The 21981-nt window shown below is 37.9% G+C and overlaps 1 protein-coding gene and 1 non-coding gene across 2 annotated transcripts; both read right to left on the bottom strand.

Moving 5' to 3' along the window:
- Window positions 1-411: 411 nt before the first annotated feature.
- On the bottom strand, window positions 412-2050 carry LOC130957907 (uncharacterized). Its single transcript, XM_057884752.1, has 2 exons — window positions 1744-2050; window positions 412-936 (listed from the first exon to the last, which is right to left on the bottom strand). The coding sequence occupies exons 1-2, from the start codon at window positions 2006-2008 to the stop codon at window positions 665-667; spliced, it is 537 nt and encodes a 178-aa protein (XP_057740735.1). The 5' UTR covers window positions 2009-2050; the 3' UTR covers window positions 412-664.
- A 19174-nt stretch (window positions 2051-21224) lies between these two features.
- Window positions 21225-21328, bottom strand: LOC130959181 (small nucleolar RNA R71). The gene has a single exon (XR_009078276.1). It is a non-coding gene; the product is annotated as a small nucleolar RNA R71 (small nucleolar RNA).
- Between the last annotated feature and the right edge of the window lie 653 nt (window positions 21329-21981).

The raw sequence follows: 21981 nt of genomic DNA, 5'->3' as shown, positions 1-21981 counted from the left end.
GTCCATCTTTAAGAAATTTTTAATAGCACTTTAATTTTTTTTATAGGTTATAATTATTAAATCCTTTTAAACCATTTTTTTAAATTTTACATCAAATTTATGTCTACCAAATTTAGTCAAATTAATATACATTATTATTTGATAAAGACATAAGAGTCTTTAAAATTTTTAGATTAATTCTTTTATATAGATAAATTTCGTTAGATTATAATAAAAGAATCTAAGATGATCTGAATAAATTTGTTTGACTAAATAAAAAATTAAAAAACTGATTTAATAATTAAAATTTATTAAAAATTAAAATATTCGACAAAAAAGTTTTTAAAATTAAAACTAATTTAGGATATTACTAGTAAGTTTATTTTCTTTGTAAAAGTTTCAAGACTAATCGACGAATGAATATGCGTCATAAGTTGGCGTAGCTAGTAGCTACACGATGTTGCATGTCATCTTTTAATTAATTCAAAATTGTAAATCTCTTGTTTTTATTATTACAAGCAAGCTTCTCATCAATACCAGCCATTAGTACATATATATTTTGGTCATGAGAAGCACATACATAACAAATATATAAAATCTAAAGTTGACCACAATGCAAGAATAAATTAAACTCACTTTATTTAAGTTAACGCATGTTGAAGATAATAAGGTAAGAATTTGATAATCATGGAGAAGACCAGAATGGACGAATCATTGGAAAAACAGCGAACTTCATGAGACCATTGTTGCAATGGAAGCCATTTTTCTCACCGCAAGCAAAGTAGTAAGGCTGCCACTTGTTCAATAAGAACTTGAATCCTTCTCCTCCTCCTTGCGTTGCTTTAGCCACCCTCTTCGCCTTCTTAATATCACATTTCATGAAGCTCCACAAATTTGGAAACAAGTACACACTGTGTTGGAAAAGGTTCGTCGCATTTGGAGCTTCATACTTAAATACTGCATCCACCCACAGCCACAACCAACTTTGCTTTAAAATCACAAAATTTCTTAAGGTAATATCATTATGTAAGTTTTGGCTACGGTATGAATATAGATATATAGATAGATATAGAAACTTATCTAATTGAGAAAGTACATCAAATCAATTTTAGTTAGTTAATGTTAGCGAACTCTTCTTTAATTTTTAATTTTCAAAAGTTCTCATTTTTTAGAAGACGACTTAGAGGTTAGGCTTAATAAAATTTGGAATTGGGATTAAGAATTTATTATTTAAGATTTAAAATAAATAAAATAATTAAAAAAATTAATTGATGTTGGTAAAAAAAAATCTAAAACTTACAATTCAAGCTACTGTATTTATACAAGCAAGCTATATAAGGAAATTAGGACTAAGTGGCTTACTAACATTGTTAACTGCCTAACTAACTTTCTAACAAATCCAACTAATTTGTATAAATAAAGATCTGGTCTTCTAAATATCTCAACTATCTAGCAGTTTTAAAAACAGAATACAAACGCAATTAGTAAAATCTGTTATCAAGCAAGTATAAATAAAATATAGGCCTATAATGTAAATGTGTAATGTTATGTAGGTTCGAGCAACAATAAAAGAAGGAGAAGATAAATAATATGGTGAAGTCACATGCAATTATTTTTACATAAAGTTAAATAGTTAAAATTTTTTAAATATTTTAATATATTTAACTAAATTATTTTATAATATTTTTTAATTATTAACTTCTCGTAAAGCTAATTTCACATGAATTTTTCTCAGAATAATAAGGTATAATAGTGCAATTGTACCTAAGGTATCGTTGAGGTAAAAGGGCGCATTCTTGATGGCCCAATCAGAGTAGTTAAATCCAAACTGCCAATGCTGGGAGCCACCAACTATAATGGTCTTCGCTTCTTGCTGTGTTTTGTTTCCAAATCTGGACCACCAATTATGGCTGTTATTGAAACCAAACGACCAAGGCTTCCCCGGAACCCCTGCCGCCATTGTCCCTCCGATAATGGAAACCGTTACAACTACACAAATCATAACACTCCCAACAAACTTGCCACCCATCGCTTAATTAAGTTAACTACTAAGAATATATTTGGTTATGGTTTGAGTTTTTGGTGTGGTGTTGTACTAAGAAGAAGGTGGTTTATATAGGGTGAGTTACGCATTTGAATTGTATGTAGTAGTAGTGTAGAATAACCGAATTAACTTTTGAATTTTGTAATGGATGTGTGTGTGGTTAGAACCGATTAATAAGTTGACTTAGCTTATGTTAATTGAATAATAATCTGTGAAGTTGCGTTGTTTCTTCTCTCAATTTATCAGGACAACTTTTCGTCATACTTAATCTACCCTCTTTCACATTAGTGCCTGGCCCCTCAACAATAAATTTAATTGACGGTTTAATGTTAGTTTTTTTTCCTTTAATTTTGAGTTACGCATGTTGATAGTAGAGATTGAATGGATTGGTGTGGCCCTACGGGACATATAAAAGACGAGAATAAATTTGTCCCACTACATAATTGATTTAATTTTGATCCCACTATCTAAATTCCTAACCCTTTTTCTTTTTCTCTTTTCCAATTTTCTTTCTCTGCTCCAGCTTCCACCCTCCAGTCCTCCAGGCTCCAGAGTTATTGCCGTCATTCTACTAGTGTCACTAGCTCACTGTTACTGACGTTGTTGTCCCGTTCAGCATTTCTCCCGCATAGCTCCATCGCTTGATTTCTCCTTACATCGCCGCGTGCTCACATCTGGTTCAGCCTTCTTTTCTAGGTCACTGCTTTATTGGTTGTGGTTCTGCCGCTACATTCCTCTTTTGCATTCCTTTGGCATTTGATTCTGTCTTCTTCTTTAGCGTTTTTCTTCTGCTTCACTGGTTATTTAGTACTCTAATTCTACTTTCTTCTTCTTCTTTTGCGTTCTTCTTTTGGTTTTGTCTTCTTCAGTGAATCTGTGATTCTCTTCACTCTTCACTCTTCAGCAATTCATCCTTTGTTCTGCTGTCGCTGGGTGCCACACGACTGTTGGATTATGCCTCCTAGAATTCTACAGTTCAGTCTAGGACTCTTGGTACATTCATGATTCACCAAAAGTCTAAAATACTGAATTCATGATCTACTTGCTTCATTGCTTATTTGTTTTATTGTGTTAGTTGGTTTGTTAATTCTGATTGAATTTGTTCTCTCTCTATGTAATTGCTAATTTTGTTTCATTAATCTGTTTGTTAATTGTTTTGTGTATTGACTTATTTTGAGTTAGGAATTTAGAATATTATTAGTTGTTGCTGTTGAAAATTAATTGGAATGACACATGTTTGTCAGTTTTGTATTTATAATTTTATACTGTATTTTTAAATTTTTGTAGAATTGTGAATTATTTAAATTAATCAATTAACTTAGGTTTATAATTTTATCCTATTACTTCATCGTTAGAGATTGGATCTCAAAATAATTCATCGACCTCTTCTAACAAAAGGAGATTTTTAGATTCGAAGTAGAGAGTCTTATAGCAGATCTAAGACAACAACAAAAAATTTTTAGTAGATGTGGTTTAAATCAAGAAAGAGCTTTAAAAAGAGCTCGAAACACTAGATGGGGTTTACATTATGAAACTATACTTAAATTAATTTCTTTGTTTCCTTCCGTGGTCAATGTTCTTGAATATGTTAAGGAAGATGGAAATAATTCAGAACAAAGAGTTGAAGCATGTCATTTATTTGAATGTCATTTAATCGTTTGAATTTACTTTCAACTTGCACTTGATGAAAAATATCTTGGGAGTTACTGATGAACCACTATTTCATGGTTTACAATGTGTTTAATTGTGTGGTTTTATCATGGTCTTTACCCACTTATTCATATAATTAGCATGCATTTATATTTCCTTCCTAAAATTATTACATGATTGAAAACATGCTTCTTTGGTCTTAATTTAGCTAATCTTAATCCTCTCTTATTACCATTCGATGCCTTGATCTGTGTGTTAAGTGTTTCAGGCTTTATAGGGCATGGATGAGTGAGATTGGGAAGGAAGCTTGCAAAAATGGAAGGAACACAAGAAATTGAGGAGATGACCAGTGAGAAGTGACGCGTACGCGTCAGCGACGCGACCGCGCGGAAGAAAGGAATTCACAGTGACGCGGCCGCATGGCTCACGCGACCGTGCGGATTGGAAAAGCACAAGTGACGCGGAAGCGTGGACGACGCGAACGCGTGGCTCGGAAAAACGTGAATGACGCGTCCGCATGGATGACGCGATCGCGTGACGTGCGCGATCTGTAGAATTACAAAAGTCCCTGGCAGAGATTCTGGGCCGCATTTCAACCCAGTTTTTGGCCCAGAAACACAGATTAAGAGGGAACTTGCAGAGACTCAAGAGGCTCTCATAATTCATAATTTTAGTTTTAGATGTAGTTTTTAGAGAGAAAGGTTCTCTCCTCTCTCTTAGGATTTAGGTGGGATTTTTAGAAATTAGGATTTAATTCGACTCTTCATCAGGTTCAATATTTCCTTTACTTTATATTTATCTCTTATCTTAGATACTTTAATGCTTTTATTGGTATTTGATTTGTGTTGCCCAATTGGCTTATGAACTTTTCATGTTAGGATTATACATTATTGAGATGTTTTTAGATTTATAATTTCAATTTAGCTTTCCACCTTTTTGGTCTTGGTTAAGAAATCAGTAACTCAGGAGTTATCTTAGCTCAACATAATTGATAACTGTTATCTTTGCTAATTGAATTGAACTTCAATAATCCCAACCTTTTCTTAGGAAATAAATAGGATTCGAAGGTCAAACTAATTAGTCTCTTGACTTTCCTTTGCTTTAGCAAAGGTTAACTAAGTGGAATTAAGATTCAACTTTCATTGTTATTGATAAGAATAACTAAGTCTGGACTTTCAATTTCTCATACCTTGCCAAAGGGTTTGCTTTACAGTATTTATTTATTTTAATTGTCATTTGAATTACTTGTTATACTTCTTCCTTATTTCCAAAACCCCCAATTTTACCTTTTTCATAGGCAATAATAAGAACATACCTCCTTGCAATTCCTTGAGAAGACGACCCGATGTTTAAATACTCGGTTATCAATTTTAAAGGGGTTTGTTACTTGTGACAACCAAAACGTTTGCACGAAGGGATTTCTGTTGGTTTAGAATCTATATCTACAACACGACTATTTTTATAAAATTCTTTACTAGCAAAAATCCTAACGTCAAAATGGCGCCGTTGCCGGGAAATTGCAAACGTGTGCCTTATTATTGGTTATTGTAAATATCTTTCAAAAAAAATATTTTTTCTTTTACTTGTTTATTTGTTTCTCCTTTTTCCCCTTATTTCTGATAACTACTATGAATTCCACCCCTCTCGCTTTGAGTTTGGTTCTAACTTTGTTGAAGAAAATAGAAACCACAGCAGGAATATGCATAAAGGTCAGACCAATCAAGGATGGATGGAGCCAAGAGGATCTAATCAACCCTTTAGGCAACAACACCCTCCAAGATATCATGGACAACGACCATTCTACAATGCATACCTAGCTGAAAGATATTGTGGACAACCTTGTAACTACCAACAAGCCCCACCCTGTGCTCAGAGACCATCCTCTCGACATAACTTCGAACTACCACACTCACAAGCTTCTTTTCACCATTCACCTCCATATGACCACAATCCTTATTCACCACACCAACCACCAAATGAACCATATACAGAACCACCACCTCAATATACACCATCTCCTTATCATTATCAAGACGAACCACCTTCCTACCATGAACCCTTTCTCCCAACAAATGAACCCTCCTGTCCACCCCAAACCTCCATGAAAAAAGCATTTGCCAATCTGAACTCTACTATACAAGCTATCGCCGCCCAAATTGGACCACCAAATACCTTTAATATACAACCCTCAAGCTCCAATGCACTTCCATCTCAACCACATAATGATCCACCCATCCCATCACCACCATCCATGGAAGAGCACCAACATCCATCAATCCAAGAGCAACATGATCCCACTGATACTATTGACATAGAACAAGAGAGAAAAGATCATCTTCGTGAATCCATACTTCATAAGGAGCTAGAGGAGGCACTAAAGGTGAAGGTAGTAGAGACCCTTGAAGTTGACAGCGCGGTTAAAGAACTAGTGAAGGAAGACAACAAAGAGGATTTTGTGCTTGAAGGTGAAGAAATAGTTGAAAAGAAAATCATCGAGGACGAATACGATTGCATACTTAAATACCTGGATCAAGAAAGAAATCGATTACCTTTCCGATGTTCGGACATTCAAAGAACCCCCATGGTTTCATGTGGAAAATCTACTGAAGAATGTAGCAGGAAAGAGAAATTGGGCACTCTGGTGGATAGTGAGCAGCACGACTTGATATTGGAACAAGTGGAGGAAGCCGAAATTATTGAAGAAGAAGAGGAGGCAGTGGTTGAAGACTTAGGAGATGCTGAACCTCCATGGGAAAGTCAAGTTATAGAGCACCCTTCAAAGACGTTTGAAGCTGATGTTGAGGAGGGTGTACAACCTCCAAAGCATATCATAGTTGAAGACTTTGAAGGAGACGATCAAGAGATGGATTCAATCATTGATGAATTCTTATCTACATTTGAATCCTCTTTCATTGGACTTGATATGGAGTTTAAAGAAGATGAAACACAACATCCCATGCCCATGATGAACAATGAAGAAGAGATTAAACTGGAAGAAATTCACCAAAAGGAAGAGGTTGATATTGAAGATTACAAAGAGGTAGAAGTTGTCAGAGGAGAGCACAAGGGAGTAGAGCTTCCACGTTCATTCCAAACATCTCCCCCTAATTTTCCATCATCCTTCACAACATTCAAGTGGGTAAAATTCATATCCCTTAGCTTTCTAATTCCACTTGAATATGGGCTACTGGAGACGGATGGTCAACTTAAAGCTCTTTGTGGCATTAAGAGCAAGAGGAAGATGATCAGTGGCAAGAATTGTCCTGCAAAGTTCATTATGGTTGGAAGCTCAAAGTTTAAACGCAAAGGTTGGTATAGAGCTCAGCTGGATGGGTCTAGGAAGCTGTTTGGTTACTTCAGTGAGAATTCTAAAGCTGAACCACTGATGAGCAGATAATTTATACTCTTTTTGGCATTGTTTTTAGTATGTTTTTAGTATGTTTTAGTTAGTTTTTATTATATTTTTATTAGTTTTTAGTTAAAATTCACTTTTCTGGGCTTTACTATGAGTTTGTGTGTTTTTCTGTGATTTTAGGTATTTTCTGGCTGAAGTTGAGGGACCTGAGCAAAAATCTGGTTCAGAGGCTGAAAAGGACTGCAGATGCTGTTGGATTCTGACCTCCCTGCACTCGAAGTAGATTTTCTGGAGCTACAGAAGCCCAATTGGTGCGCTCTCAATTGCGTTGGAAAGTAGACATCCTGGGATTTCCAGCAATGTATAATAGTCTATACTTTGCCCGAGATTTGATGGCCCAAACCGGCGTTGCAAATTAGCTTCAGAATTCCCGGCGTTTAACGCTGGAACTGGCACAAAAGTTGGAGTTAAACGCCCAAACTGGCACAAAAGCTGGCGTTTAACTCCAGGAAAAGTCTCTACACATGAAAGCTTCAATGCTTAGCCCAAGCACACACCAAGTGGACCCCGAAAGTGGATTTTTACGTCATTTACTCATTTCTGTATATCCTAGGTTACTAGTTCACTATAAATAGGATCTTTTAACATTGTATATTTACCTCATGACACATTATACGTTTCTTATTGTATCTTCTACGGCATGAGTCTCTAAACCCCATGGTTGGGGGTGAGGAGCTCTGCTGTGTCTTGATGGATTAATGCAATTACTACTGTTTTTCATTCAATCACGCTTGCTTCTATTCTAGAATATCACTTGTTCCTAAACTTGATGAATGTGATGATCTGTGACACTCATCATCATTCTCTCCTATGAACGTGTGCCTGACAACCACCTCCGTTCTACCTTAGATTGAGTAGATATCTCTTGGATTCCTTAATCAGAATCTTCGTGGTATAAGCTAGAATTGATGGCGGCATTCAAGAGAATCCGGAAGGTCTAAACCTTGTCTGTGGTATTCTGAGTAGGATTCAGGGATTGAATGACTGTGACGAGCTTCAAACTCGCGATTGTGCGGCGTTAGTGACAGACGCAAAAGAATCATTAGATTTTATTCCGACATGATCGAGAATCGACAGATGAATAGCCGTGCTGTGACAGAGCGCGTTGAACATTTTCACTGAGAGGATGGGAGGTAGCCATTGACAACGGTGAAACCCTACATACAGCTTGCCATGGAAGGAGCCTTGCGTGCTTGAAGAAGAAGATAGTAGGAAAGCAGAGATTCAGAAGATAGAGCATCACCAAAACCTCAACCTGTTCTCCATTACTGCAAAACAAGTATTTATTTCATGTTCTTTTACTCATCACAATTAAACCTGAGAATTATTGATATCCTAACTAAGAGTTACAAGATAACCATAGCTTGCTTCAAGCCGACAATCTCCGTGGGATCGACCCTTACTCACGTAAGGTATTACTTGGACGACCCAGTGCACTTGCTGGTTAGTTGTGCGGAATTGCAAAAGTGTGATTGCAATTTCGTGCACCAAGTTTTTGGCGCCGTTGCCGGGGATTGTTCGAGTTTGGACAACTGACAGTTTATCTTGTTGCTTAGATTAGGACTGTTTTATTTTTTTGTTGGTTTAGAGTCTTTTATTTGAGTTTAGTTTCATATTTTAAGTTTGGTGTCAATTTCATGCTTTTGTTTTGCTTTAATTTTTTGAATTTGCATGTTCTTAGTCCTTTCTTGATCTTTAAAAATTCTAAGTTTGGTGTCTTCTTTGTGTTTTCCTTTAGGTTTTCGAAAATTTGTGTGTGATTTTCTAAAAATTTCTAAGTTTGGTGTCTTCTTTGTATTTTCCTTTAAATCTTCGGAATTTTGCATTAATTTTCAAAATTATATCTTTTCAATCATATCTTTCTAATTGCTAATTCCAAAATCTTTTTAATTAATTAATCTAGTTTCCAATTTGCTTTGATTTTATTTTCTTTTAGTTTTCGAAATTTTATTTTATTTTCTTTTCTATTTTATTTTATTATTTTCGGTCATTCCTAAAAATTTTTTTTTTACTTTACTTGTGAATCCATATCATTTCCCTTTCTCCATTATGGACCTAAGTGGAATTGAGCAGTCCAGAAGGACTCTGGGGTCATATGCTAACCCCAATACAGCTGCATATGGGAGTAGCATCTGTATACCTCCCATTAAAGCAAGCAGCTTTAAGCTAAATCCTCAACTCATTATCATGGTGCAGCAAAATTGCCAGTATTCCGGTCTTCCACAGGAAGAACCTACTGAGTTTCTGGCACAGTTCTTACAAATTGCTGACACAGTACGTGATAAAGAGGTGGATCAGGATGTCTACAGATTATTACTGTTTCCATTTGCTGTAAAAGATCAAGCTAAGAGGTGGTTGAATAACTAACCCACAGCAAGCATAAAAATATGGAGACAGTTATCAGACAAATTCCTGAATCAATTTTACCCTCCAAAAAGGATGACACAGCTGAGACGGAATATTCAAGGCTTTAAACAAGAGGATCATGAATCCCTTTATAATGCCTGGGAGAGGTACAGAGGTATGCTAAGGAAATGTGATGGTGTTTTTGTGAAAAACGAATTTTCCAAACACATAGATCTAACCGGCAAGTGTACCGGGTCGCATCAAGTAGTAATAACTCACAAGAGTGAGGTCGATCCCACAGGGATTGATGGATCAAGCAACTTTAGTGGGTGATTAGTTTAGTCAAGCTAACATTGGTGAGTGAGAATTGTGGCAGCAGAATGTAAATAGCAGTGAACTTAAATTGCAGAATGTAAATAGGAAGGAAGCTTAAAGAACAAGCAATGTAAATTGCAGAAACTTAAATGACAAGAAATGTAAATTGCTTGAATCTTAAATGGGTCAGGGATGTGGGATTGCAAAAATTAAACCAGCAAAGGTAAATTGCATTAAACATAAAAGAGACAATTGAATTGCAGTGAAGTAAATCTCAAACAGAAGAGTAAATGCCTTGAAGAATTTAGAACAGAAAAGCAATGCTTAATTTGCAGCAATTTAAAAGAATGTTGAAGATCTCAGGGAATCAATGAGACTAGAGAACAAGTCTAGATCTCACTCCCTTCCTTGATCCAACAAGAGAGAAGTTGCAGAAAATTTAAAAGAACAGATTGCAGAAGAAGAAGATTTAAAACAGCAAATGAAAATTGAGTTATGCAGTAAGAGAACAAGATGAATCTCAAATCAGGAATGAAACAGAATTCCTTCCTTTCCAATCCAAAATTTCAAAACAGCAATAAAAACTAAGAGAGAGCTCTCAAATCCTAATATTCCCTAGTGGGTCTCGCCTCCTTTCTATCTCTCATCGAGCTTTAATTGATGCCTTTATATAGGCTTTACAAAGTGAAAATGAAAATGAAATTAAAACAAAATAAAAATCCTAATCTAATTGATCCATGTGCCTTTGAGTCATGTTGAGTGGGCTTTGCTTGCTTTGGATTTGAGGGAAATGGGTCTTGGATGGCCTTGGTTCAATTGGTGAAGATTTGAGTTCAAAGGGAATTTGAATTGAATTTTGATTGAATTTGGCCCATGACACTCCCAGGAGGCTGCCCTGCCCTTGTGGAGGGCAGGGCAGAAAATGTTGCTTGCGCCCTTGGTGCGTGCGTGATGCGGGCTTGGTGTGTGAAGATGCTGCCCTGCCCTTGTGGAGGGCAGGGCAGAAAAATCTGGTGCGCCAGTTTGGTGCTTGTGCGTGCTGCTGGTGCTGCCGAAGGATGCCTTGGTGCGCCAGAATGGTGCGCCTGTGTGCACCACAAAATGCTGCCCTGCCCTTGCGGAGGGCAGGGCAATGTTTCCAAAAAATGAAGCTCCGCGTTCGATACTTGGTGGATGCACACGCTACTTCTTTTCCTTGGTTTATTTTTGCTTATTTTTGGCCCTTAAAGATGCCTCTCGTTCCTGCCTCAATTGTTCGCCAAATATAGATTGCTATATATCGTTGGAAAGCTCTGAATGTCATCTTTCCAACGCAACTGGAAGCATATCAATTGGACGTCTGTAGCTCAAGTTATAGCCCTTTGAAGGAGGCATGGTCATGCTGTGAGCGCCCAGATTTTACCTTAGCGAAATTCTTGCTTCCAATCCTCAATGTGCATCACGATTCTGCCCTGCCCTTGGCAAGGGCAGGGCAGTGTGCGTGCTGGCTGCTTCCTTCCTTGATTTGGTCATGGGCCACGCTTTTAAAAGCGTGGCCTAAGGCTCCAAAGTGTACCCCAAAGCTCTTTTTTTCTCCTTTTTTTGTGCTTCTTTGCTTCTTTTTCTTCTTATTTCCTACAAGATTTATAAAATTAAAATATCAAGAAAATATATCATTTAAGTACAAAAAGCATTCAATATTTAAGCACAAATCATCAATTTCTTGTATGAAAAAGCATAGAAAATGGGTATATGATGACATGTCATCAAAATGCCCCTTTGAAATATTTTCAGAGTGGGTACAGTTAGACATCTTCTACTATGGGCTTACAGAAAAAGCTTAGATGTCTCTAGACCACTCAGCTGGTGGATCCATACATATGAGGAAGACGATTGAAGAGGCTCAAGAGCTCATAGATACGGTTGCTAGAAATCAATATCTATACTCAAGCAATGAGTCCTCTACAAAAGAAGAAGCTATGGCAGTAGCTACTGATCCTAATTCTCAAGAACAAATTGTTGAGCTTAATCAGCAATTACACCTGATGACAAAACAGTTAGCAGAATTTAAAGAGATGCTCCAAGAAACTAAAATTGCTAACAAGAACATAGAATCACAGTTGAATTAGACAAAATAGTAGTTATCTAAACAGATAACAGAAGAATGCCAAGCAGTTCAACTGAGGAGTGGGAAGACATTGAATAACACTGCTCAAAGTGGCAAAAAGCCAAGAAAGGAACAGCTGACAGAGGATAACCAAACCACTGCCCAAAATCCCTCTGAGGACAGTAAGAGCCCAGAGAGGAATACTTCTGGCGTTCAAACGCCAGAAAGGGAGGGGGGAGTTGGCGTTAAACGCCCATTCCTTGCCCAGTTCTGGCGTTCAAACGCCAGAAAGGAGGGGAAAAGTTGGCGTTAAACGCCCATTCCTCACCCAGTCTTGGCGTTCAAACGCCAATGAGGAATCAGACACCTGAGAGTGCTGATAGTAACCCCTCTAAAAAGGCTTCTCCAACCACCTATGTAGGGAATAAACTTGTAGCAACTAAGGTTGAAGAATATAAAGCCAAGATGCCTTATCCTCAGAAACTCCGCCAAGCGAAACAGGATAAACAATTTGCCCGCTTTGCAGACTATCTAAGGACTCTTGAAATAAAGATTCCGTTTACTGAGGCACTTGAGCAAATACCTTCTTATGCTAAGTTCATGAAAGAGATCTTAAGTCATAAGAAGGATCGGAGAGAAACTGAAAAAGTATTTCTCACTGAAGAATGCAGTGCAGTCATTCTGAAAAGCTTACCAGAGAAGCTTCAAGATCCAGGAAGCTTTATGATACCATGCACATTAGAAGGTGCTTGTACCAAGACAGCCCTATGTGACCTTGGAGCAAGTATCAATCTAATACCTGTATCCACTATCAGAAAGCTTGGGTTGACTGAAGAAGTCAAACCAACCCGGATATATCTCCAACTTGCTGATGGCTCCATTAAATATCCATCAGACATAATTGAGGACATGATTGTCAAGGTTGGGCCATTCGCCTTTCCAACTGACTTTGTAGTGCTGGAAATTGAGGAGTATAAGAGTGCAACTCTCATCCTAGGAAGACCTTTCCTAGCAACTGGACGAACTCTTATTGATGTACAAAAAGGGGAAGTAACCCTGAGAGTCAATGAGGATGAGTTCAAGTTGAATGCTGTCAAAGCTATGCAGCATCCAGACACATCAAATGACTGCATGAGCACTGATATTATTGACTCTTTGGTGGAAGAGATCAATATGACTGAAAGTCTAGAATCAGAGCTAGAGGACATCTTCAAGGATGTTCAGCCTGATCAGGAGGAACCAGAGGAAATAAAAGAATTTTTGAAAATTCCTCAGGAAAAGGATAAGCCTCCCAAACCTGAGCTCAAACCACTACCACCATCCCTGAAGTATGCATTTTTGGGAGAGGGTGACACTTTTCCAACGATCATAAGCTCTGCTTTAAATTCACAGGAAGAGGAAGCACTAATTCAAGTGCTAAGGACACACAAGACAGCTCTTGGATGGTCCATAAGTGATCTTAAAGGCATTTGCCCAGCAAGATGCATGCACAAGATCCTATTGGAGGATAATGCCAAACCAGTGGTTCAACCACAAAGGCGGCTAAATCCAGCCATAAAGGAGGTGGTGCAGAAAGAGGTCACTAAATTACTAGAGGCTGGGATTATTTATCCTATTTCTGATAGCCCTTGGGTGAGCCCTGTCCAAGTTGTCCCCAAGAAGGGAGGCATGACAGTGGTTCATAATGAAAAGAATGAACTGGTTCCTATAAGAACAGTTACAGGGTGGCGTATGTGTATTGATTACAGAAGGCTCAATACAACCACCAGAAAGGATCATTTTCCTTTACCATTCATAGACCAAATGCTAGAAAGACTAGCTGGTCATGATTATTACTACTTTTTGGACGGCTATTCAGGTTACAACCAAATTGCAGTAGATCCTCAGGACCAAGAGAAAACAGCATTCACTTGCCCTTCTAGCGTGTTTGCCTATAGAAGAATGTCTTTTGGTGTGTGTAATGCACTTGCAACTTTTCAGAGATGCATGCTATCCATCTTCTCTGATATGGTAGAAAAGTTCCTGGAAGTCTTCATGGATGACTTTTCAGTATATGGAGACTCATTCAGCTCCTGTCTTAATCATCTAGCACTTGTCTTGAAAAGGTGCCAAGAGACTAACCTGGTCTTAAACTGGGAGAAATGTCACTTTATGGTGACTGAAGGAATTGTCCTTGGGCACAAAATTTCAGGCAAGGGAATAGAGGTGGATCAAGCAAAGATAGAAGTAATTGAAAAATTACCACCACTTGCCAATGTTAAGGCAATCAGAAGCTTTCTACGGCATGCAGGATTTTACAGAAGGTTCATAAAGGACTTTTCAGAAATTACAAAACCTCTAAGCAACCTGCTAGCTGCTGACACGCCATTTGTGTTTGACACAGAGTGTCTGCAGGCGTTTGAGACCCTGAAAGCCAAACTGGTCACAGCACCAGTCATCTCTGCACCAGATTGGACATTACCATTTGAACTAATGTGTGATGCCAGTGACCATGCCATTGGTGCAGTGTTGGGACAGAGGCACAACAAGCTTCTGCACATCATTTATTATGCTAGCCGTGTTCTAAATGACACACAGAAGAATTACACAACCACAGAGAAAGAGTTACTTGCAGTGGTTTATGCCATTGACAAGTTTAAATCCTATTTAGTAGGGTCAAAAGTGATTGTGTACACTGACCATGCTGCTCTTAAATACTTACTCACAAAGCAGGATTCAAAACCCAGGCTCATAAGGTGGGTGTTGCTTCTGCAAGAGTTTGATATAGAAATAAGAGACAGAAAAGGGACAGAAAACCAGGTAGCTGATCATTTGTCTCGAATAAAACCAGAAGCTGGGGCGTCCCTCCCTTCTACTGAGATCTCTGAGACCTTTCCAGATGAGCAACTCTTTGCCATTCAGGAAGTTCCATGGTTTGTAGACATTGCAAATTATAAAGCTGTGAGGTTCATACCCCAGGAGTACAGCAGGGTGCAAAGAAAAAAATTAATTTCTGATGCCAAGTACTACCTATGGGATGAGCCATATCTCTTCAAGAGATGTGCAGACGGAATGATCCGTAGATGTGTACCTAGAGAAGAAGCACAAAAGATCCTATGGCATTGCCATGGATCACAGTATGGGGGACATTTCGGAAGTGAGCGAACAACCACTAAGGTCCTCCAATGTGGCTTCTACTGGCCTACTCTCTATAGAGATGCCCGAGAGTTTATGCGTAACTGCGACAGTTGCCAAAGAGCTGGTAACTTGCCTCATGGGTACGCCATGCCTCAACAAGGGATCTTAGAGATTGAATTATTTGATGTATGGGGTATTGACTTCATGGGTCCGTTCCCACCATCATACTCAAACACTTACATTCTGGTGGCAGTGGACTATGTATCTAAATGGGTAGAAGCAATTGCCACACCCAATAATGATACTAAAACCGTACTGAAATTCCTCCAGAAACACATCTTCAGCGGGTTTGGTGTTCCCAGAGTACTAATCAGTGATGGGGGCACTCACATCTGCAATAAACAGCTGTATTCTGCTATGGTCCGATATGGAATTAGCCACAAAGTAGCAACTCCGTATCATCCACAGACAAATGGGCAACCTGAAGTCTCTAATAGAGAGCTAAAAAAAATCCTGGAACAGACTGTTATTGCCTGTAGAAAGGATTGGGCAAAGAGCTTGGATGATGCTCTGTGGGCATACAGAACAGCATTCAAGACTCCTATAGGAACCTCTCCATACCAACTTGTGTATGGGAAGGCCTGTCATCTGCCCGTGGAACTGGATCATAAAGCCTACTGGGCAACCAGATTCTTAAACATGGATGCTAAGTTAGCCGGTGAAAAAAGATTGCTCCAGCTAAATGAGCTAGAGGAGTTCAGACTCAATGCCTTTGAAAATGCAAAAATTTATAAGGAAAAGGCAAAGAAGTGGCATGACAAGAAGTTGTCATCCAGAGTCTTTGAACCAGGACAAAAAATTCTGCTCTTCAACTCTAGGCTCAGACTATTCCCAAGGAAACTTAAATCCCGGTGGAGGGGTCCGTATGTGATTACAAGAGTGTCACCATATGGATATGTTGAGCTTCAGGATATTAATTCTGACAAAAAGTTCATTGTTAATGGACAGAGGGTCAAACATTATCTTGAAAGCAATTTTGAGCAGGAATGCTCAAAACTGAGGCTTGAATGAGTCTCAGTAAAGGTCCAGCTAAAGACAATAAAGAAGCACTTGCTGGGAGGCAACCCAGTCTTTGACAGGTCATTTGTTTTACTTAGTAAAAGTTTGATGTATATTCTTCAAGGTTGATCAGCAAAATTGAAGGAATTTACAGAGTTACAGAAGGATTCAGTGAAAAAAAGCAGAGAAAAGGAGCTTGCTGGCAAGAAAACGCCAGTAAAGGGCACTCTGGGCGTTAAATGCCAGAATGGATACCATTCTGGGCGTTTAACGCCAGTAAAGGCACCATTTTGGGCGTTAAACGCCAGAATGGGCACCATTCTGGGCGTTTAACGCCAGAAAGGCAGCATCCTGGGCGTTCAGCAAAACGCCCAGTGATAAAGAGGTTTTTGGCGTTTAACGCCAGCCAGGGCACCTGGTTGGGCGTTAAACGCCCATAATGGCCACCAATTGGGCGTTAAACGCCAGAATGGATACCATTCTGGGCGTTTAACGCCAGAAAGGTAGGGGACAGAGATTTTGTTTTCCACTTCAAATTTTTTTAACTTTCTTATTTTGATCCATCATTTTCTGCATAAACACATTACAAACTTTCATCATTCACCTTCAAATTTCAAAAATTAAACACTTATCTAAATCATTCTTCAAATCTCTTTCAAATCCTTTCCAAATCTTCTTCAAAAAATTCAAATATCCTCTCAAATTCTTTTCTTATCTTCTCAAATCTCCTTCAAAATTTTCGAAATCTCTCCCCCTCCCTTATAAATAAACACTCGGCCATCCTCCTCTCCCCACCATTCGAATTTGCTCTCCTCCTCTCTCTCCTCTTTTCTTTCTTTTGCTTGAGGGCAAGCAAATCTCTAAGTTTGGTGTGCTTTTCCGTGATCACGAAGCCAAGATTTATCAAGATCATGGCTCCTAAGGGAAAACAAACCAATTCAAAAGGCAAGAAAAAGAATAATCCAAAGAATATTTGGAATCAAGAGAAGTTCTTAACCAAAGAACATGAAGACCATTACCACACAATAATGGGTCTGAGGTCAGTGATTCCGGAAGTCAGATTCGATCTGAAAGAAGATGAATATCCGAAGATCCAAGAGCAAATTTGAAACAGAGGATGGGAAGTTCTAACCAACCCTGAGACAAAGGTTGGAGGAAACATGGTTCAGGAATTCTACTCAAATCTGTGGCTGACAGAGAAGCAGAGAATGACGGGAACTGCTTTCCATACTTACAGAACCATGGTCAGAGGGAAAGTTATCTACTTCCATCTGGACAAAATAAGAGAAATCTTCAAATTGCCTCAACTGCAAGATGATTGATGAGCGGATAATTTATACGCTTTTTGGCATTGTTTTTAGGTAGTTTTTAGTAAGTTCAAGCTACTTTTAGGGATGTTTTCATTAGTTTTTATGTTAAATTCACATTTCTGGACTTTACTATGAGTTTGTGTGTTTTTCTGTGATTTCAGGTAAATTCTGACTGAAATTGAGGGATTTGAGCAAAACTCTGAAAAAGGCTGACAAAAGGACTGCTGATGCTGTTGGAATCTGACCTCTCTGCACTCGAAATGGATTTTCTGGAGCTACAGAACTCCAATTGGCGCGCTCTCAACGGCGTTGGAAAGTAGATATCCAGGGCTTTCCAGCAATATATAATAGTCCATACTTTATTCGGAAATTGACGACGTAACTTGGCGTTGAACGCCAAGTTCATGCTGCTGTCTGGAGTTAAACGCCAGAAAAACGTCATGATCCGGAGTTGAACGCCCAAAACACGTCATAACTCGGAGTTCAACTCCAAGAGAAGCCTCAGCTCGTGGATTGATCAAGCTCAGCCCAAACATACACCAAGTGGGCCCCGGAAGTGGATTTATGCATCAATTACTTACTCATGTAAACCCTAGGAGCTAGTTTATTATAAATAGAACATTTAACTATTGTGTTAGATGTCTTTTTTGACCACGTTTCATCTTTGGTCTCAGTTTTGTTTTATTCTTCATCCTAAGAGGCTATTGATCACGTTTTAGGGGGCTGGCCATTCGGCCATGCCTGAACCTTTTACTTATGTATTTTCAACGGTGGAGTTTCTGCACACCATAGATTAAGGGTGTGGAGCTCTGCTGTACCTCAAGTATTAATGCAGTTCTATTTTCTTTTATTCAAATCTCTCTTATTCTTATTCCAAGATATTCATTCGTACCCAAGAACATGATGAATGTGATGAGTAAATAACCCTCATTATCATTCTCACTGATGAACGCGCGTGATTGGCAACCACTTCCGTTCTACATGCAACAGAGCTTGAATGTGTATCTCGTAGATTCCCCAACAGAATCTTCGTGGTATAAGCTAGATAGATGGCGGCATTTATGAGGATCCGGAAAGTCTCACCTTGTCTGTGGTATTCCAGTAGGATCCTGGGAATCTGGAAAGTCTAACCTTGTCTGTGGTATTCCGAGTAGGATTCCGGTAATGAATGACTGTGACGTGCTTCAGACTTGCAAGTGCTGGGCGTTAGTGACAAAAGCAAAAGAATCAAGGGATTCTATTCCAGTAGGAGCAGGAACCAACCAGTGATTAGCCGTGCTGTGACAGAGTGCGTGAGCGTAGTTTTCACTGCGAGGATGGGATGTAGCCATCAACCATGGGTGATGCCTCCAGACGATTAGCCATGCGAGTGACAGCCGCAGAGGACCATTTTCCCGAGAGGATTGAAAGTAGCCACCGCTGATGGTGAACCCCTATACACAGCTTGCCATGGAAAGGAGTAAGAAGGATTGAGTTGAAGCAGTAGGAAAGTAGGCGTTCTTGAGCCATACAGTATCTCCATGCGCTTATCTGAAATTCCCACCAATGAATCTGCATAAGTATTCTATCCCTTTTATTTCTTCTATTTTCTTATTTCTATTTTCGAAACCATACACAAATTTAATCTGCCTGACTGAGATTTACAAGGTGACCATAGCTTGCTTCATACCAACAATCTCTGTGGGATCGACCCTTACTCACGTAAGGTTTATTACTTGGACGACCCAGTACACTTGCTGGTTAGTTGAACGGAGTTGTGAATTCAACCAGTGCCATAATAAAGCCTTTATCTCAAAATAGTTAGAACATTGATCACAAACAATTCAAGCATGATCACAATTTCGTCCACCAAGTTTTTGGCACCGTTGCCGGGGATTGTTCGAGTATGGACAACTGACGGTTCATCATGTTGCTCAGATTAGGTAATTTTCTTTTCAAAAACTTTTTCAAAATTTTTTTTTCGTTTTTCCAAAAATATTTTTCGAAAAAAAAATACAAAAAAAATTAGAAAATCATAAAAACTAAAAATATTTTGTGTTTCTTGTTTGAGTCTTGAGTCAATTTTTAAGTTTGGTGTCAATTGCATGCTTTTAAAATTTTTCTTGCATTTTTTTTCAAAAAATTCATGCATTCATAGTGTTCTTCATGATCTTCAAGTTGTTCTTGATAAGTCCTCTTGTTTGATCTTGATGATTTCTTGTTTTGTGTTGTTTCTTGTTTTTCATGTGCATCTTTGCATTCATATTTTCCAAGCATTAAAAATTTCTAAGTTTGGTGTCTTGCATGTTTTCTTTGCATCAAAAATTTTTCAAAATTATGTTCTTGATGTTCATCATGATCTTCAAAGTGTTCTTGGTGTTCATCTTGACATTCATAGTGTTCTTGCATGCATCTTGTGTTTTGATCCAAAATTTTCATGTTTTGGGTCACTTTTGTGTTTTTCTCTCATCTTTAAAAATTCAAAAATAAAAAAATATCTTTTCCTTATTTCCCTCCAAATTTTCGAAATTTTGGGTTGACTTGGTCAAAAATTTTTAAAAATTAGTTGTTTCTTACAAGTCAAGTCAAAATTTCAATTTTAAAAATCTTATCTTTTTAAAATCTTTTTCAAAAAAATCATATCTTTTTCATTTTTTCTATTTTTCGAAAATTTCAAAAACATTTTTCAAATTATTTTCAAAATCTTTTCCTTATCTTTACATCATATTTTCGAAAATTCACTAATAATTAATGTGATTGGTTCAAAAATTTGAAGTTTGTTACTTTCTTGTTAAGAAAGGTTCAATCTTTAAGTTCTAGAATCTTATCTTGTAGTTTCTTGTTAGTGAAGTAAATAATTTCAAAATTTTTGAATTAAATCTTTTTATCTTTTATTTTATCTTTTTCAAAAATTTTATCTTTTTCAAAATTTGATTTAAAAATATCTTATCTAACTTACTATCTTCTTATATTTTTCAAATTTGATTTCAAATCTTTTTCAATTAACTAAACTAACTTTTTGTTTGTTTCTTATCTTTTTCAAAACCACCTAACTACTTTTCCCTCTTCAATTTTCGAAAATATCTCTCTCTTTTTCAAAAATTCTTTTTAATTAATCAATTGTTTCATGTTTTAATTTTAATTACATTTTATCTCTAATTTTCGAAAATTACTAACCTCTTTTTCAAAAATTAATTTCGAAAATTCCCTTCTCTCTTCTTCTTCTATTTAATTATTTAATTACTAACACTTCTCTTCACCTCTCTTCATCCAAAAATCCGAACCTCCTTCTTCATTCTTCTACCCCCTTCTTTTTCTACTAACATAAAGGAATCTCTATACTGTGACATAGAGGATTCCTCTTTCTTTTCTTGTTTTCTTCTCTTTCATATGAGCAGGAACAGGGATAAAGGCACTCTTGTTGAAGTTGATCCAGAACCTGAAAGGACTCTGAAGAGAAAATTAAGAGAAGCTAAATTACAACAATCCAGAAGCAACCTTTTAGAAATTTTCGAACAAGAGAAGGAGATGGCAGCCGAAAATAATAATAATGCAAGGAGAATGCTTGGTGACTTCACAAAGCCAACGTCCAAGTTTGATGGAAGAAGCATCTCCATTCCTGCCATTGGAGCTAATAACTTTGAGCTGAAACCTCAACTAGTTGCATTAATGCAACAAAACTGCAAGTTTTATGGACTTCCATCTGAAGATCCTTATCAGTTTTTAACTGAGTTCTTGCAGATCTGTGAGACTGTAAAGACGAATGGAGTAGATCCTGAAGTCTACAGACTCATGCTTTTCCCTTTTGCTGTAAGAGACAGAGCTAGAGTATGGTTGGATTCACAACCCAAGGATAGCCTGGACTCATGGGATAAGCTGGTCACTGCCTTCTTGGATAAATTCTTTCCTCCTCAAAAGCTGAGCAAGCTGAGAGTGGATGTTCAAACCTTCAAACAAAAAGATGGTGAATCCCTCTATGAAGCATGGGAAAGATACAAACAGCTGACCAAAAGATGTCCATCTGACATGTTTTCAGAATGGACCATATTAGATATATTCTATTATGGTCTCTCTGAATTTTCGAAAATGTCATTGGACCATTCTGCAGGTGGATCTATTCACCTGAAGAAAACGCCTGAAGAGGCTCAAGAACTCATTGACATGGTTGCAAATAACCAGTTCATGTACACTTCTGAAAGGAATTCCGTGAACAATGGGATACCTCAGAAGAAAGGAGTTCTTGAAATTGATACTCTGAATGCCATACTGGCTCAGAACAAAGTGTTGACTCAACAAGTCAACATAATCTCTCAAAATCTGAATGGATTGCAACATGCATCCAACAGTACAAGAGAGGCAGCTTCTGAAGAAGCTTATGATCCTGAGAACCCTGCCATGGCAGAGGTTAATTACATGGGTGAACCTTATGGAAACACCTATAACTCATCATGGAGAAATCATCCAAATTTCTCATGGAAGGATCAACAAAAACCTCAACAAGGTTTTAACAATGGTGGACGCAATAGGCTGGGCAATAGCAAGCCATATCCATCATCTTCTCAGCAACAGGCAGAGAATTCTGAACAAAACACTTCTAATTTAGCCAATATAGTCTCTGATCTGTCAAAGGCCACTTTCAGTTTTATGAGTGAAACAAGATCCTCCATTAGAAATCTGGAGG

This window comes from Arachis stenosperma, chromosome 10, assembly GCF_014773155.1.
Source record: "Arachis stenosperma cultivar V10309 chromosome 10, arast.V10309.gnm1.PFL2, whole genome shotgun sequence".
In the NCBI taxonomy this organism is placed as follows: domain Eukaryota; kingdom Viridiplantae; phylum Streptophyta; class Magnoliopsida; order Fabales; family Fabaceae; genus Arachis; species Arachis stenosperma.
The sequence above is the reverse complement of the archived record's forward strand: the minus strand, read 5'-3'. Positions and strand labels throughout refer to the sequence as shown.